Below are 17,301 nucleotides of genomic sequence, written 5' to 3' on the forward strand. Positions count from 1 at the left end.
GTTTATTATGAAATATTTTTTTGTCATAACTGAACAATCTTTCTTAAAGTCAAACTGATTTACGCCACTACTTCATAATTCAGTTGAACAGTATCACCTAAAAATTTCACTTCAGTGAAAATTTCATGTCCTGCTGGCGTTACACCAATGCAGACAGTGAAGACACAATCTAACGGCATATAAAATAAAAAAAACACAAGTTTAGAAATATCTATTTAGCATACCCAGGCATTGTTTTACATCCCTATATCATACACAGAAATATATGCACATATGTAAAGTGTCAAAATTGTTCATCATAAACTGTAAGCCTTTCTATTCCCCCCGTGAGTTCGCTTCGTTCATCCTGGTCAGTGTTTACATCCCGCCGCAAGCTAACGTGCAGGTCGCAAAGCGCATGCTCGCCGACCAGATACTGAGTGTGGAGCGGACCAACCCGGACTCCTTAGTTATCGTCGTTGGCGACTTTAACAAAGGTAATCTGACCCATGAACTCCCCAAATATAGACAGTTTATAAAATGTCCGACCAGAGAGGACAACATTCTGGATCACTGTTACACCACCATCAGAGACGCTTATCACGCCGTCCCACGTGCTGCACTGGGCCAATCCGACCACATCATGATCCACCTGATTCCTGCATACAGGCAGAAACTAAAGCTCTGCAAACCTGTTGTGAGGACGACAAGGAAGTGGAGCAGTGAAGCTGTGGAGAATCTCCAGGCGTGTTTAGGCTGTACAGACTGGGATGTGTTCAGGACTACTACCAACAGTCTGGACGAGTACACAGAGGCTGTGACTTCCTACATCAGCTTCTGTGAGGACAGCTGTGTACCATCATGCACCAGGGTGAGTTACCACAACGACAAACCCTGGTTCACAGCTAAACTCAGAAGGTTAAGGCTGGATAAGGAAGAGGCCTTCAGGAGTGGGGACAAAGACATATACAGAGAGGCTAAGTACAAGTTTGGCAAGGCAGTGAAAGAGGCCAAACGACTGTACTCTGAGAAGCTCCAAATCCAGTTCTCAGCCAACGACTCTGTGTCTGTCTGGAAAGGGCTCAAGCAAATCACCAACTACAAGTCAAAAGCCCCCCACTCCATCAACGACCGACGCCTCGCCAACGACCTGAACGAGTTCTACTGCCGCTTTGAAAGACAAAGGGACAGTCCTGCAACCATCCCCCACGACGCCCCCCAACAGCTGCAGCCACAATCCACCACCCCCACCTCCCCAACCTCAAGAGGGGCCTTGGCACCTCCAATCCCCACCCTGAAGTCCCCCCCCACCAGCCCCGTACCCACGCCGAGGACGGCTCTTTCCATCCAGGAGAGGGACGTCAACAAACTCTTCAGGAGACAGAACCTCCGGAAAGCTGCTGGTCCGGATTCTGTCTCACCAGCCAGCCTGAAGCACTGCGCTGATCAGCTGTCTCCAGTCTTCACAGACATTTTTAACACCTCACTGGAGACATGTCATGTGCCAGCCTGCTTCAAGTCCTCCACTATCGTCCCTGTTCCCAAGAAGCCAAGGACCACAGGGCTTAATGACTTCAGACCCGTCGCCCTGACCTCTGTGGTGATGAAGTCCTTTGAGCGCCTTGTGCTCTCACACCTAAAAGACATCACCGACCCCCTCCTGGACCCCCTGCAGTTTGCCTACAGAGCCAACAGGTCTGTAGATGATGCAGTCAACCTAGCCCTTCACTTTATCCTCCGGCACCTGGACTCCACAGGAACCTATGCCAGGATCCTGTTTGTGGATTTCAGCTCTGCCTTCAACACCATCGTCCCAGCTCTGCTCCAGGAGAAGCTCTCCCAGCTGAGTGTGCCCAACTCCACCTGCAGGTGGATCACTGACTTCCTGTCTGACAGGAAGCAGCGCGTGAGGCTGGGGAAGCACGTCTCTGACTCCCTGACCATCAGCACCGGTTCCCCCCAAGGCTGTGTTCTCTCTCCTCTGCTCTTCTCCCTGTACACCAACAGCTGCACCTCCAGTCACCAGTCTGTCAAGCTTCTGAAGTTTGCGGACGACACCACCCTGATCGGACTCATCTCTAATGGTGACGAGTCCGCATACAGATGGGAGGTGGACCATCTGTTGGACTGGTGCAGCCAGAACAACCTTGAGCTCAACGCTCTAAAGACAGTAGAGATGGTTGTGGACTTCAGGCAGAACCCAGCCCCACCTGCCCCCATCACCCTCTGTGACTCCACAATTGACACTGTGGAATCTTTCCGCTTCCTGGGAACCATCATCTCCCAGGATCTCAAGTGGGAGCCAAACATCAGGTCCCTCATCAAGAAAGCCCAGCAGAGGATGTTCTTCCTGCGACAGCTGAAGAAATTCAACCTGCCAAAGACTATGATGGTGCACTTCTACACAGCCATCATTGAGTCCATCCTCACCTCCTCCATCACCATCTGGTACGCTGCTGCTACAGCCAAGGATAAGGGCAGGCTGCAGCGTGTCATTCGGTCTGCTGAGAAGGTGATTGGCTGCAGTCTACTGTCGCTCCAGGAACTGTACACCTCCAGGACCCTGAAGCGGGCAGGGAAGATTCTGGCTGATCCCTCCCACCCCGGTCACAGACTCTTTGAGACTCTCCCCTCTGGCAGGAGGCTGCGGTCCATCCGGACCAAAACCTCACGCCACAAGAACAGTTTTTTCCAATCTGCCACCAGCCTGGTTAACAAAGCCCGGAAACCACCCTGACACTCTCCCTTTCCCCCACACCCCCCCTTTTTTGCTGACAGGACACCTGTAACCTGCATCAATAACTATAGTATATGGAAAACTATAGTAAACTATAATAATTTAGTTCTATAAGTTATTTATAACCAGTGGAGGGCACAGTTCTGCTAATTTGCTAACAGCTAATTATAGAGCACATTTTTCCATTTTTCCTGACTTATGAAACTGTTGGTAGACCGTTCAGCTTAAGATAAATTAGGGTTGGCCAACTCTAAAATTCACAAGTTTGTTCCTTTCTGTTGTGGGCATGTCTTAAATAGTCAGTTAGGCACACTATTGCTTATCACTTGTACGAGTGACATGACGTTATTGTTCTTCAAGTTATGGAAGGTGAAATGAAGTCCTCTTAGCAGTTAGTAGTTAGCATTAGCTTCCGCGAACTGTTTAGTGCTTGCGAAGCTAATATTTTAGATAGCGGAATAGGCTATGGGTTAACCAAACTAACTTTTTTGTTAGCTGTGGTTAACCCCCCACTGCCTATAATTTTTTATCTTTTTTGTAAGTGAGGGAAAAGTGTAATAGCCAGCTAATCAGCAGTGCACAGCAAAAGGTGGGAAAAAAAAAAAGGGGCAGCGCTATATCTCTCTAGCTGGAAAAACTCTAGTCACTACGGTTTAAAAATAACGTGTTGAAATGTTTTGAAACCGTAACTTTATAAAACCTCAGTGCATCTGGATACCAGTAACTGACACATGCGTAGTTAATAAATATCCAGTAGAAAACCGAACACTGGCAACATATTGTCATTTCTTAAATCTAGTATCTATCTAACTTTACAAGTGAAGTTCATAATGTAAACAGAATGTGTAACGCAGGGTTTGTTTACAGGTTTAATTTAGATTAAGTGAGGTTTGCAATAAATGAACTTATTGCAATTGTGTAAAAAATGTAGGTAAAATTACAAAGTTGATGATGAGGGCATCCAAGCTTAAGATCACAGGAGGAGGATTGAGTCAATGCTCTGTTAAATCACAAGATTTAGATCAGTCTCCTATCTTCACAGAGATGCTGTCTGAGGTGAAAACTTGTCTAAAAAAGGTGAGTTCACAGTGATGGTATTACCAGCAGAGCAGCTGGGGGTTAGGCAGGACATGCTCCAGTCGGCTGTAGTTGGTTATGCTGAAGGTTAGCACGGCAGGGGATGGGTTATTGGCAAAGTGCCGTGTGATTCCCGCCGGAAACGATAAAACCATCTCACCTATGATCTTCACAACACACCTGGAAGACAGAAAATTGATTATAGACAAACACTATCCAAATACTTTGTGATATTCTCATTTTTGCCCCCCTTTGTTTTTCCTTCCATAACAAATCTGAACTGTCCCTGCTTCCAGAACGTTTTTTAGTTGACTGTAAATCATTTGTTGAACATAACTACAAAATCAAACTGCTAACATCGTGAGTAGCAAGGTAAATGAATAAAAATTTACATTTTATCTGAACCATAGCACCGTAAACCCAAGCATGACCAAGCCCCAACATAAAACTAAACTGCACATGTGGGAAAATGTTTTTCAAAAGATATACAAACCAAAGTTATTATTAGGAAACTTTACATCTTTTTAAAACAACACATAGTGCTACATATACTTACATTACAGAGAGGAATATAGTAGGAAAATAGCGTTATTTCTTGTATCAAGACATTTTCAGTATTTATTCAGGAATTTATTAACAATTGAAGCATACACAGGTTTGTCTGTAATGCTGTTTTTTTATTAATTTTTAATTGTGTAGGATACATTTACTAGCAAAGCCCACCTTTCAACGTTCAAAAAAACATTTGAGTAAATAATTTCTGACTCTAGTGTATTCTAAAGAACATGCTACAAGTACCTTATCATGTAAGAAAAGCCAAAAGGAGACCCTGAGGTTCTGACACCCTCCTCTCCACAACTACACCTTGATGCTGAATATCACAAATAGAAGCCATGACAAGGGAATGGCCTGGCAGAGTCTAATATGCCCTTGGAACAAGCTTGACTTTCTGTCAAGAATGTGAACACAGGTATTGCTTTGATTATACAAGGAATGGATCATCCTTACCAACACCCTTGGCGCCGCATACTCCAGCAGCATCCCCTGCAAAATACCTAGAGGAACACCTTGGTAAGCCTTCACCAGACCCTCGCTACACATGTAGGTTGGGACCACCAAAAACTCCAATAACCCCCTCAGCAACTCCTCAAGATTAACGATTTGATATTTTTTTCCAGAACCAGGACAAAAGCCACACTGCTCCTCCTAAATCTAGTCCAAGTGTTCCTTTTAAACACCCAGAGTAAACATTTCCAGGGAGCCTGAGAAGTTTGATCCCATGGTAGTTAGAACACATTCTTTTCTGAAAAATTAGGACTACAACATGGTCTGCGGCTCTAACGGTTTTCGACTTCCTCCATGCTACTTTAAAGAGGTGCATCAACCACATAAGCCCAACAATGTCCTGACTGTTCAGCATCAGTGAGAATGTTGTCCACTTATGGCATCCTGCCACCAGGGGGCTTTGTAACTAGCTTTGCAATCTCTCCCATTATGATGGATATCCCCAGTGCAAACTTAACACAGGCTGGGATGGTCCGTTTTCCGTGCCTGAGTCTTGAAACAGTTTGCCAGAACTTCCTTGAGGCTAAAGGGAAGTCCTTCTCTAGAGTCTCTCTGAATTCCTCATATTTGACCACATACTACATTTAGTAAATCATCTTGAGCAATAGCTTTTACATCGAATGCATGAACTGAATACATAAAAATGTTTTGGTCATCTACAAAGAAATATTTTGTGTGTGAAGACGTACTTGCTTGGGTCGGCTCCTTTAAAGAAGGCGTTGACTGTCTCTGTGAATGCAGCGGCCACAGGAAGTGTGTCCTGGGCCCCCATGGTGAGAGGACTCGGTCCTCGGGAGCAGCCTAAAATCAGGACAAAGCGACACACAAGCAGAATTAAATCTAGCATGACATAGTGAACAAATTACCTCATCAATTTAAAACCATAAAGTGAAAATTCATTGATGATTTAGCATATTTAGATTGAGAACAGATACGCAACTAAAAATTTCCAGGCCAGTACTTTACACTCTTCCTATCCAAAAGTGCAAGGGTTGAATGACGACAAAACATATAGACGGAAATGATGAAATGACATGAAATGGAAGACACATTCATAATTAACAGAAATACCAGTGTTAGTAAGGTTGAACAGCAAATTACACTCAAAGATGACACATTTCTCTCTGCTTTCAATATATCACCATGACAATTATAATCTCATTAATTTACACAGTCCATAACACAGTGATGCTTGCTTTTTTTCCAAATAAGCATTGCTAGGTGCAACAGATGACAGCGAGGCAGATTGAGTGAAAGACAGATATTTGCATGCTTATTCCAGATGTGTTTTTATAGCTGACATGATTTGACAAGATCAGAAAAAAGTACATAAATAAACTAAAAGACCATCAAGAGAAAAAGTTATGACAAATAGATTAGTAAAGTGCACAAAGAAAGATGAATCTTCAAGGAATAAGAGGTCAGCGGAGATGACATGAGACTGGACAATGTCGAGAAAAAAAAAGAGAGAATGATGTCAAAAAATATATTTTAGTACACAGAAGGAATGCTCAGCCACATATTTAGCATTGTGAGGGTTTGAAGATGGAGGTATTTCTGAGGGAGGAGTTTAAGGAAAAGGGCAGGGCAGAGGTAGGGCCAAGCTTGCACAAATGAGTCTCAGAAGAGTGTTTTTGTGTGTGCACGCTTCCCTGGTATCGAGCAAACTTACCTTCAAAGGTTAAATAAAACTTCCCTCTGTCAAACCAAACAAGGGATGGCTGGTCATTCTCTGTGTGGGGTGGAGGAGGGCAGTGAAGGGGAGGAGGTAGAGGGATGAGAAGGTGGGAGGTGGGTGAAGAGGGGGAGAGAAGGACAGAAGCATGAGTCTCACACGGAAGGTTTATCACACGTCACGGTGAAGTGAAACGTGGGAGGCGAGGGATGGGTGAGTGCAGAGACACTGCCAGGACAGAACATGTAACGAGATGGGACAGACGCAATGTTTGTTTGTCAACACTTGGGTGCATGAGACAATCAGGAAGAGCTAGGGATGACCAGGCTTGTGCTTCTGGAAGCTGGTAGGGATGGATTGCAATGTTGAGTTGAACTACACAGTAAAGGAGACTGTGGAGTCTCAAATCTTCAACACTATGCTCAAAACTGAAAACAAGAAACAAGCGAACGCTTCAACAAGCTTTTTCTGATATAAGTTTCATCTGTTGCATTTATAGTGTTCAAACTTTACACATATAATAATATTATGACCGTTAGCCTAATATTTTGTTCCTTTTTGCTGGCAGAACAGCCCAGAACTGTTAAGGCATTAAATCCACTTGACCACTGTCGATGTGTTGTGGTTGGTGACACCAAGATGTTAGTAGCAGATCCCTTAAGTCCTGTAAGTTGTGAGGTGGGACCACCAGGGATCATTTTTGTTCGTCCAGCCCATCCCACAGATGTTTGACAAATTGAGATAAGGCCAATTTGGAGGCGAAATCAAGCTCTCAAACCCTGTGTACCTTAAACTACAGGTCCTTCTCAAAAAATTAGCATATTGTGATAAAGTTCATTATTTTCTATAATGTAATGATGAAAATTTAATATTCATATATTTTAAATTTATTGCACACTAACTGAAATATTTCAGGTCTTTTATTGTCTTAATACGGATGATTTTGGCATACAGCTCATGAAAACCCAAAATTCCTATCTCACAAAATTAGCATATTTCATCCGACCAATAAAAGAAAAGTGTTTTTAATACAAAAAACGTCAACCTTCAAATAATCATATACAGTTATGCACTCAATACTTGGTCGGGAATCCTTTGGCAGAAATGACTGCTTCAATGTGGCGTGGCATGGAGGCAATCAGCCTGTGGCACTGCTGAGGTCTTATGGAGGCCCAGGATGCTTCGATAGCGGCCTTTAGCTCATCCAGAGTGTTGGGTCTTGAGTCTCTCAACGTTCTCTTCACAATATCCCACAGATTCTCTATGGGGTTCAGGTCAGGAGAGTTGGCAGGCCAATTGAGCACAGTGATACCATGGTCAGTAAACCATTTACCAGTGGTTTTGGCACTGTGAGCAGGTGCCAGGTCGTGCTGAAAAATGAAATCTTCATCTCCATAAAGCTTTTCAGCAGATGGAAGCATGAAGTGCTCCAAAATCTCCTGATAGCTAGCTGCATTGACCCTGCCCTTGATAAAACACAGTGGACCAACACCAGCAGCTGACACGGCACCCCAGACCATCACTGACTGTGGGTACTTGACACTGGACTTCTGGCATTTTGGCATTTCCTTCTCCCCAGTCTTCCTCCAGACTCTGGTACCTTGATTTCCGAATGACATGCAGAATTTGCTTTCATCCGAAAAAAGTACTTTGGACCACTGAGCAACAGTCCAGTGCTGCTTCTCTGTAGCCCAGGTCAGGCGCTTCTGCCGCTGTTTCTGGTTCAAAGGTGGCTTGACCTGGGGAATGCGGCACACGCCTGTGCACGGTGGCTCTGGATGTTTCTACTCCAGACTCAGTCCACTGCTTCCGCAGGTCCCCCAAGGTCTGGAATCGGCCCTTCTCCACAATCTTCCTCAGGGTCCGGTCACCTCTTCTCGTTGTGCAGCGTTTTCTGCCACACTTTTTCCTTCCCACAGACTTCCCACTGAGGTGCCTTGATACAGCACTCTGGGAACAGTCTATTCGTTCAGAAATTTCTTTCTGTGTCTTACCCTCTTGCTTGAGGGTGTCAATAGTGGCCTTCTGGACAGCAGTCAGGTCGGCAGTCTTACCCATGATTGGGGTTTTGAGTGATGAACCAGGCTGGGAGTTTTAAAGGCCTCAGGAATCTTTTGCAGGTGTTTAGAGTTAACTCGTTGATTCAGATGATTAGGTTAATAGCTCGTTTAGAGACCCTTTTAATGATATGCTAATTTTGTGAGATAGGAATTTTGGGTTTTCATGAGCTGTATGCCAAAATCATCCGTATTAAGACAATAAAAGACCTGAAATATTTCAGTTAGTGTGCAATGAATCTAAAATATATGAATGTTAAATTTTCATCATGACATTATGGAAAATAATGAACTTTATCACAATATGCTAATATTTTGAGAAGGACCTGTATTTCTGAACTATTTTGGTTTGATTGCAGGGTGTGCTATCCTGCTGAAACAGGCCAAAGTCACATGAGAATATAGTTTTCATGAAAGCACCCATTCTGAGGTGGATGGCATGTCAGGTCCTGAGGTTTTCCAGCAGAAATTTGACCTCCAATTAGCCTCCACCAGCTTGGCTTCTCTTTCTTGTAAAACCTGCTGCCATGTGACCCCCATGTAAGTAGGCAAGGACACCTTCTTCCGTTGCTCTGTGGTCCAGTTCTGATTCTCACATACCTATTGTGGGTGGTTTAGGAGGTGGATTGGGGGTCAGGATTTGCATCTTGGCTATCCTACGACTATCTGTGTATTCTGACCCCTTTCTTTCAGAACCAGCACCAACGTCTTTAGCAATTTAGGCAACTCATCTGGCTGAATGGATCTCATGGACAAGCCATTACCTCTCACCAGCATCAATAACCCCAAGATGCCCATGAACCTGTTGCTGTTGTCTCCTTGGATTTCAATGTAAAGAAACTGATCGCTGCATACTGGGAACACCCCACAACAGCTGGACTCTTGAAGATGGTTTGACCCGGTTATCAAAATTTGGCCCTTGTCCAGGTGCTGGAACTTGTTTGGAAATAAACTGAGAACTGAAGTATGTTAAAAGGCCCAAAAGGGGAGGGTAAACTTGGACATACACCTTCATGGAGGGAAAAACCAATAATGATATCAAAAGTCCTGGTAACATACCACAAAGGTTTTTCTTAGCCACCACTTTGAGACGAGTGTCAATTAATTCTCCACCAACAACACCTTCTCTTACTACCTATTGTAGACATAAAACAAGATGCTTACTTTGCACCGAAATACTGCTGTGTAGCAAGCCAAAACACGATCTGGAAATGAGAAAATCCAAACCACATTTCTGCTTTACATACGGTTTTACTCATGATATTATTTTCTTGTGAAAGTCTGGATAGTTTGACAGTTTGAGGGGGCCAAAAAGAAGTAGAATAGAAAGAAAAAAGTGATGACAAAACAAAATTAAAATGAGGCAAAAATTTAAAACAGTGCTTTTTTTCATTTGGAAAGCAGGGTATTGTAGTATTCTGAAGTTTCATCAACTTCGAGCAACAGAATGTGATATCATATAAAACAAATACAGATATTTTCAGGCAAGATAGAGATTTTGTATAACTGGAATGGTCTTTTGCACCAGCATGACAACAAGCAAGAACAACTAAATAGAAAAATATTCTTGAATCCTGCCAGGTTATGCTCAGCATTGCTGCAAAATCTTGGTTCTTGTTCATCACACATTTGTTGTGGAGCCCTATGGGCAAATAACGATGAATGAGTAAGCCGGCTAAGAGTTTAGGTGGAAGTCACAGATCAAGGCACCTCAATGAGACTGGGTAAACTTGTAGCTTGCACTCCAGTTGTAGAGAGATGAAGGCATGAATACCAAACAGCTGCTTGTTTAATTCGACCTGATTCTCATGCCAGACTTCAAACCAGGCTCTGATCTGACACAGAGCGTGACAATGTGTTTTGAATGTGTGTGTGTGTTTGATGATTTCAAGGACCCACCGATGAGGGGCCCTTCAGACAAGCTCACATAGCACACAAAACACTCAAATATTTCTGGTGTTGAATACCGAAAGCAAAGGTATCTTGGAGAGACTTTGCTACACAAGAAAGGAATCTCTTGAAAGAGATTTGACGCTGCTATGATGACAGAGCAAGACAGTCACTGGCGCACAGTTGTAAGACAGAGAGAAAAGTCTCAAACAGACAGATGAACAATGAAAGAGATATTTCTTTTAACTTATTTACAATGTAACTATAGATTTCATTATTAGTTGCATTTTTGACATGAGGAATAAACAAGAGGAGAAAGAAAACTGTACACATAGGTGAGATAAAGACTAATAAAATATGTGGGAGGGTATGAGCTGGCGAGAGCAAAACAATGAGAAATGGTTTCACTGGCAAGTAAGAGTAATGGCATCTGAATATGTGGTATATATATATATATATATATATATCTTTACACCAGAAAGAAAAACTGATGTTGATGAGTAAAAAAGGTATTTCAACAATGGCTGAAACATGGCCTTTTTGCACAATGTAATGCACATATTTGGCCTAAAAAGCTTTATGTAATGCCATGAGCTGAGAGATTTGGAAAAATGGCCTGTTATTGTTAAAATACCTTTAATTTTCACTTATCATCAAAAAGGCAAATATAACACTCAAGAATGGCCTTTAGGGTTCTCCAAGGTCAGTCTCAGCAGAAATCACCAAACAGGTTACAAACTCACAAAAGAGCCCTCCCAACCCACTCTTTATAAAATGCCATTAAGTCAATATAAAAGAATTACCTTAAAAAACACTTAAATGATATATACAGTGCCAAAGACAGGTTTACATACATTCACCTTGTGCTTGTACATCAGAAAAATTAGTCTTCAAAACATACAACCCTTCGTTTGTATAAGGGAATAATCATATGGTATATGTACAATTTGTTTGTATTTTTGACATTATCTTTTTTTATACAATTTTTGTTTAGTACTATTACTTAGGTTTAGTTTTGTTGCAGTATTGCTAAGTTTACATATAAACTTTCTGCACTTTTCCTGAGTCATTGCAACAAAACCTTGTCCAGATAGGGATTTGGTGATGCAAATCTGAATGACAGTAAACAATAAGCTGGAATGATACAGACGTGCAACATTTTTATTCTCTGATACATACAAGATCAAAATTATACATATAGGGTACAAGATAAACATAAATCCCCAGTAATATTTGATTATTATGTCTGTTAGAAAGTTGCACCTTGACCCCACACTATCTGTAACCATCGACAAACCTCAGGTAAACATCTTCCTGAATATTTGATCACTTGTCTTATTAGAAATTGTAGAGCTCATTTAAACTAGTTGGGTTCCTAACAAGAATTAGGTCTTTAAACATACTCTACACATTTTCAGTCAGGTTATTATTGGGGGTATTTTACAAACTTAATCTTTGTTACCCATTCCAAAACCAGTATATATGAATGTTAGCAATCACCTTTAGGCTGGAACATATGATTGTGTCCAAGCTTTAATTATCTAGCTGTTGAGTTCAGGAGAATTTGGACAATTTGGAGGTAATCCTTTTTCATTATTCCATCTGCTTAGTGCTATACGTTAGTACCTCTAGTAGTCAAACAGCCCCACAGCACAATGCTGCCACCACCATGCTTGGCAATTGGCTGAGAGTTCTTTGGTAAAGAAAGCATCACTTTGATAAAGTTCTTATAATTGTGGTCAAATAGATGAATCTTTGTCTCGTCTGACCATTTCTTAAACCAATCTTGAGAATGGACAAACCAGGCCTCTGGAATGGCTGCTCCAAAGCCACAAACTAAAACTTGTTGAGGATTTGGGGACAGTTAATGTTTGTTAATGGCTACAAAAAGCCTGTGACTGAGGTACAACTTGCAAAGAGACATTTAAACATAATTTCTTGAGTGTGTGTAAATATCTAAGATGGTATGTATAATTGCAAACCTGTATGAATTGAAGAAAATCAGAAATAGTGTGCCAAATCATTGTTTCTTAAATGCATTTCAGTTGAGTGTTAAAGGCTCCAAAAATTGCTTGACAAAGATGGCCATGAAGGTTACATGTAAATTCTACTCCAGCACTCTGAATAACTGTGGAACTGAAATTAATCCCAGCATTTATAAACATGTACATTATACAGTGAATCGAGACAAATTCTCAAGAAATAAAATGTTCTTTTATGTCACTTTTTTTTCTCCATGCCCCAAAGGTCAGAGCATAGTTTGCTGTTTGAATCCAAATAGCATCAGCACCTGTTGTCAGGTTATTATTTAATATTTATTATGGTGCTAATAAATGTTTATTCAACAATGAACAAGTTACTGATTTTATATTGACTCGTGGCATTTCATATTCCCCAACACTCCCCGGAGTGCTCTGTCAGAGGTGAACTTTACCTGCAAATGACTCAAAGTGTCTCTCAAAGGTGGGCAGTTTGTCTACATATGCATCATCTTCTGACAAGCCAAAGAGCAAACAAAAACAGCAAAACAAAAAAAAAAAAAAAAAAAAGAATTTCAAATACAAAGCATGAAAATATGTGAACAATCAAGCATGTAAATTGAAAATGGAGATCTTACAAAATAGCTGAGGAAAATGTCAAAATTAAAAGCAGTGGAACTGAAAGGGTGAGGGCAAACAATTAAATAGAGGGTGTGCTATCAGAAAAAAGGCAATAATTGCCTAAATTACAGGCAGATTTGCAATCACCCTCCAATCATTTACATAATAATTCCTTGGTGTCATTCCTGATTTAGTGAAGTTGTTTAGTTAAAGCCATGGTAAAAAGAAAATATTGAACACCCTCTTTAATGAGAAGGGGTTTGCCTTTCATGGTGTTGTAAAGTTATTTAAATCTAACCTTCCCAAAGTACACAAATACACACAGATTCTTCCATGTCATCACTTATCACATCACAAAAACAAAGGTTAAAGGATCAAACTCATTTAGCACTTATCTAGTAACATAAACCATGTTTAATCTAGTGCCACATGAACCCAACTGTACTCAAACAAAATGCATGCATTCATACACCAATATGCAAATCGAGAGGCAGTTTGGGGTTAAGGGCTCTGTGGCAGTTAAAGTTAATGACTAAAACTTGAAAAAGACTGAACAACTATAGCTTGCTTTAAAGGTTTGGTGAGGTGAAGACCCCAGAAACACTTGAAATACCAGGGAACAATTTTATTAGCAGACCAACACGTTTTGGCTTGTGCCGTTTATCAGCGTAACCTTGGAAGCAGGTGAAGTTGAATGTCTTATTTGGAAGGATTCCCAGGAGAAACCCTCTTCTTTTGAAAGAAACCCGAAAAAACAGCATTAACCATCAGACCAACTGTCAAGCATGGTGGTGAATGAGTGAAGATTTTGGCTCATTTTGCTGCCACAGGACCTTGGGACGTTGCAATCTTTGATCTTTGCACAATGATTCAAAACAGCAGCAAACAACAGAAAGACTGAAAAAGAAAATCAAGGGTTGCAATGGCCCACTTAAAGTCAGGATTTCAGGCTATTTAAAACACTGTGGTGGGATATTGAGAGAGCTGGGCCGCAACAAAAGTCTGTAAAGAGCAGTGAGCCAAAATTGTTCCATAACCATTAAAGACAGCTAAAATAAAATAAATTCTTATTTTTGTTTCAAAAGGTGGTCCTGCATTGACTGCACTTCGTTTTTAACACAGAGCCTTTCCATTTTGGCTTAATGCTTGTTATGACATTGTAGAATCTGCAGTGTGTTTTTGTACTCTTGGGGTCATTATTGAATAATTGTACAACCTTGTAAACACCTGATCCTTTTTATTGTCATGATTTGTAAAACATTAGCATTGAAAGACGGGGGTAATTTCTTCAAGTAACAGGTCCTAAAAATCTATTTAAAAACAAAAATCCCCCCGTTTTCTGATTTTATATAACTCTCGCTGCTCCATGGTGTTTATTTTTTCCATCTTGCTATGACTCAGCCATGTTACACTCTACTGAGATTAGCTTTTATCCACTCACAACTCTGCACTGCAGACTCCTCCTCAAACACTTTAAACTTACATCAAGGAATAAAAACTGTTCTATTGCTTATTCATTCAAGAGTATTTGGAAGTGTAAATCAACACTTTGCTTCATATTCCCACCTATGCTATGCATAATTGAAAGCGTGGAAATTAATCAGCCCAAACGATACAAAATGATTTTTTGTCAAGCATTCCTGCTCTGACAATGTCAAGTTTTTCACATTTTAATTTTAACAAGAAAAAATTATTTGCCTTTAAAATAAGGGAAAATAATAATAAAAAAAAAAAAACTAAAAGATGAGCAAAAGCAGAAGGCAAGTTGAAAAATAAACAAAACGTTTAATGTTACACAAGTAGAGTGCTAGTTTATTTAGCAGATCCTTCAAGCTGCAAAGCTTATTCACACACCTGACACAGACACACACAACTCCTTGCTGACAGTAGGTGTGTTGGCGGCGCTCATGGAGTTGGTAGAAGAGATTGAGGAGGTGCTCTCGGCTCGTGCCAACGGGGCGACGGGAGGGGGACTCGCCGAGTGGATTGGGGGGCTGAATGGCCGATTCTAAAAATTTATACAGGACAAGAATAAAGGAGAAAAACAGTTTGATATTGATCTTTTTTGGTGAAAACATTTAAATCTGGTTCTGCTTGGATAAAAATATAATGATGTGTTCAGCTACTTATATTTAAGCTTTGTAGGAAAAATCACTAAACTCTGTTAGATTAATAACTGAATATAAACACTAAACCCTTTTTACAATAAAATATGGCCAAACTTACCACATCTCCAACCGCAGGTTTCCCAGGAGGAAGCTTGGGTCGTGAAGGGGGGCGAGGCGGAGGTGGGGGCGGGGTAGGGTTGACTGACGAGGGGGTGGAAGGTCTCACGGGTGAGGAGGAACCTGCGAAGGTGCATTGCAAGATTGGTTCAATTGCAAGATTAAAACACTGACTGCAATTTACAAGTACATTAAGAAAAATTTGAATATTTTGCAAAAGTTCAATACTTTTTGTCAGTTATTTTAGAAAGTGAAACTTATATAGATTCATTACACATAAAGTGAAATATTTTAAGCCTTTATTTCTTGTAGTTTTGAGGATTATGGCTTTCAGATAATGAAACCCTAAAATTCACTGTTTCACAAAATTTGACATCAGAATACTAGAAAAGGGAAATTTTAAACAGAAATGTCAGGCTTCTGAAAAGTATGTTCATTTCTACGTACTCAGTACTTGATTGAGCCTCCTTTTGCATGAATTACTGCATCAGTAATTTATGCAAGACTCCTCCAGACTCTGGGACATTGATTTTCAAAATGAAATTCAAACTTTACTTTAATCTGAAAAGAGGACTTTGGACCAATGAGCAACAGTCCAGCTCCTTTTCTCCTTAGCCCAGGTAAGATGCTTCTGATGATGTCTCTGGTTCAGGGGTGGCTTGACATGAGGACATGTGACATTTGTAGCCCATTTGTAGGATTAATCTGTGCGTAGTGGTTATTGATGCCCCGACTCATTCCACCCCTTGTGAACCTCCCCTCCAATTTTTGAATGGATTCTGCTTGCGAATCTTCTCAACGCTGCGGTTATCTCTTTTACTTTTTCTACCACACTTTTTCCTTCTACTCAACTTTCTATGAATATGCGTGGATACAGCATTCAGTGAACAACCAGCATCTTTAGCAATGACCTTTTATGGCTTCAATGACATCTGTCCACTCAATAGTCTTCATAATGAGAATACTAGAATGCCTAATAAGGATGAATAAAGAGCTTTAAGATGAAGTCATATTATTGGAGTAGCATAATCAGAAATAGATACAAGAAAAGTGTTGCCTAAATATCTCTATTTCTTTGGAGCAATAATCAGAAAGTTTAAACCAACTGGAACTTTGACAAAAAAGATTGCTGACGACCCTTAATTTTACACACAGTGAGGAGGATGGTAAGGAAGATAACGTCTTTTTTCCAAAGATGTTAGTGAGCTGAAGCAAAGAGTGGCATCTTTGGGTCAACACGTCTCCATAACAACCATTAAAAGCCTTTTCTCTCCTATCATCCTAAGCATTAATGTGTGGAGTTCGCTAAACTCTGCTGGCACTTCGACCAAAACTGTTTACTCTGTTTAAATGCTATCTGATAGAGATAGCATTGAAAGATGCTAAGATAGAGTCTTGTTTCGGCAACAAACACAGCAGTTGGGTCATGTACATTTGGAATACATGGAAGAACCTCTTATGTTGACTGTTCAGTATAGTGGAGAATATGTGACCATGTGGGCCTGTTTCTCTTCCATAGGTTGTTAAGCTTGGTTGGTACATCACCATCACATGTACCAGATCTAAATCCTTTAGAAAACATCTGAAGTGTGCTAAAGAGAAAAGTGCATAAGAGAGGAACCATGACTCTAGATGATTTAGAAAGATTGTGCAAAGAAAACCTGCCTTTCTATATGTGCTCCAAATGTTTCAGGAGAAAACTAAGCGCTGTCCTTTTGGCTAAAAAGTGGTGGTACAAGATATTAACAGAGAGGCTGACAGTGAATTTGTAACAATTATTTCCTAAAGTTCCATATTTTTCACCTCCTAAATACATATACCCAAACCAAAGGTTGTATTTCTCTAACTTCTTTAGTGTAACATTATTTTTGACTTAAATATATTGAAATATGAGTAAAAAATCTTATCACTTAAATAAACCAAATTAATATTTTATCAAAGAAGCCAGACCACTGTCAGCTATTATTGTAATCCATTTTAACCAACCACAGCTGCA

The 17,301-nt window shown here is 40.7% G+C and overlaps 1 protein-coding gene across 6 annotated transcripts in view; it reads right to left on the bottom strand.

Moving 5' to 3' along the window:
• Positions 1-17,301, bottom strand: part of sgip1a (SH3GL interacting endocytic adaptor 1a) — a 104,321-nt gene that overhangs the window by 12,865 nt on the left and 74,155 nt on the right. For 2 of the 6 annotated variants that reach the window (XM_047374788.1, XM_047374792.1), the window contains 6 exons: positions 15,307-15,428; positions 14,935-15,088; positions 12,915-12,974; positions 6,531-6,590; positions 5,548-5,659; positions 3,818-3,973 (listed from right to left, as the gene is read on the bottom strand). In XM_047374788.1, coding sequence (XP_047230744.1) covers positions 3,818-3,973; positions 5,548-5,659; positions 6,531-6,590; positions 12,915-12,974; positions 14,935-15,088; positions 15,307-15,428 — 664 coding nt within the window. The remainder of the gene's footprint in view (positions 1-3,817; positions 3,974-5,547; positions 5,660-6,530; positions 6,591-12,914; positions 12,975-14,934; positions 15,089-15,306; positions 15,429-17,301) is intronic. The other 4 variants (XM_047374794.1, XM_047374790.1, XM_047374791.1 and 1 more) reach the window with 3 other exon arrangements.

This window comes from Girardinichthys multiradiatus, chromosome 9 (genome assembly GCF_021462225.1).
Source record: "Girardinichthys multiradiatus isolate DD_20200921_A chromosome 9, DD_fGirMul_XY1, whole genome shotgun sequence".
Classification (NCBI taxonomy): Eukaryota; Metazoa; Chordata; class Actinopteri; order Cyprinodontiformes; family Goodeidae; genus Girardinichthys; species Girardinichthys multiradiatus.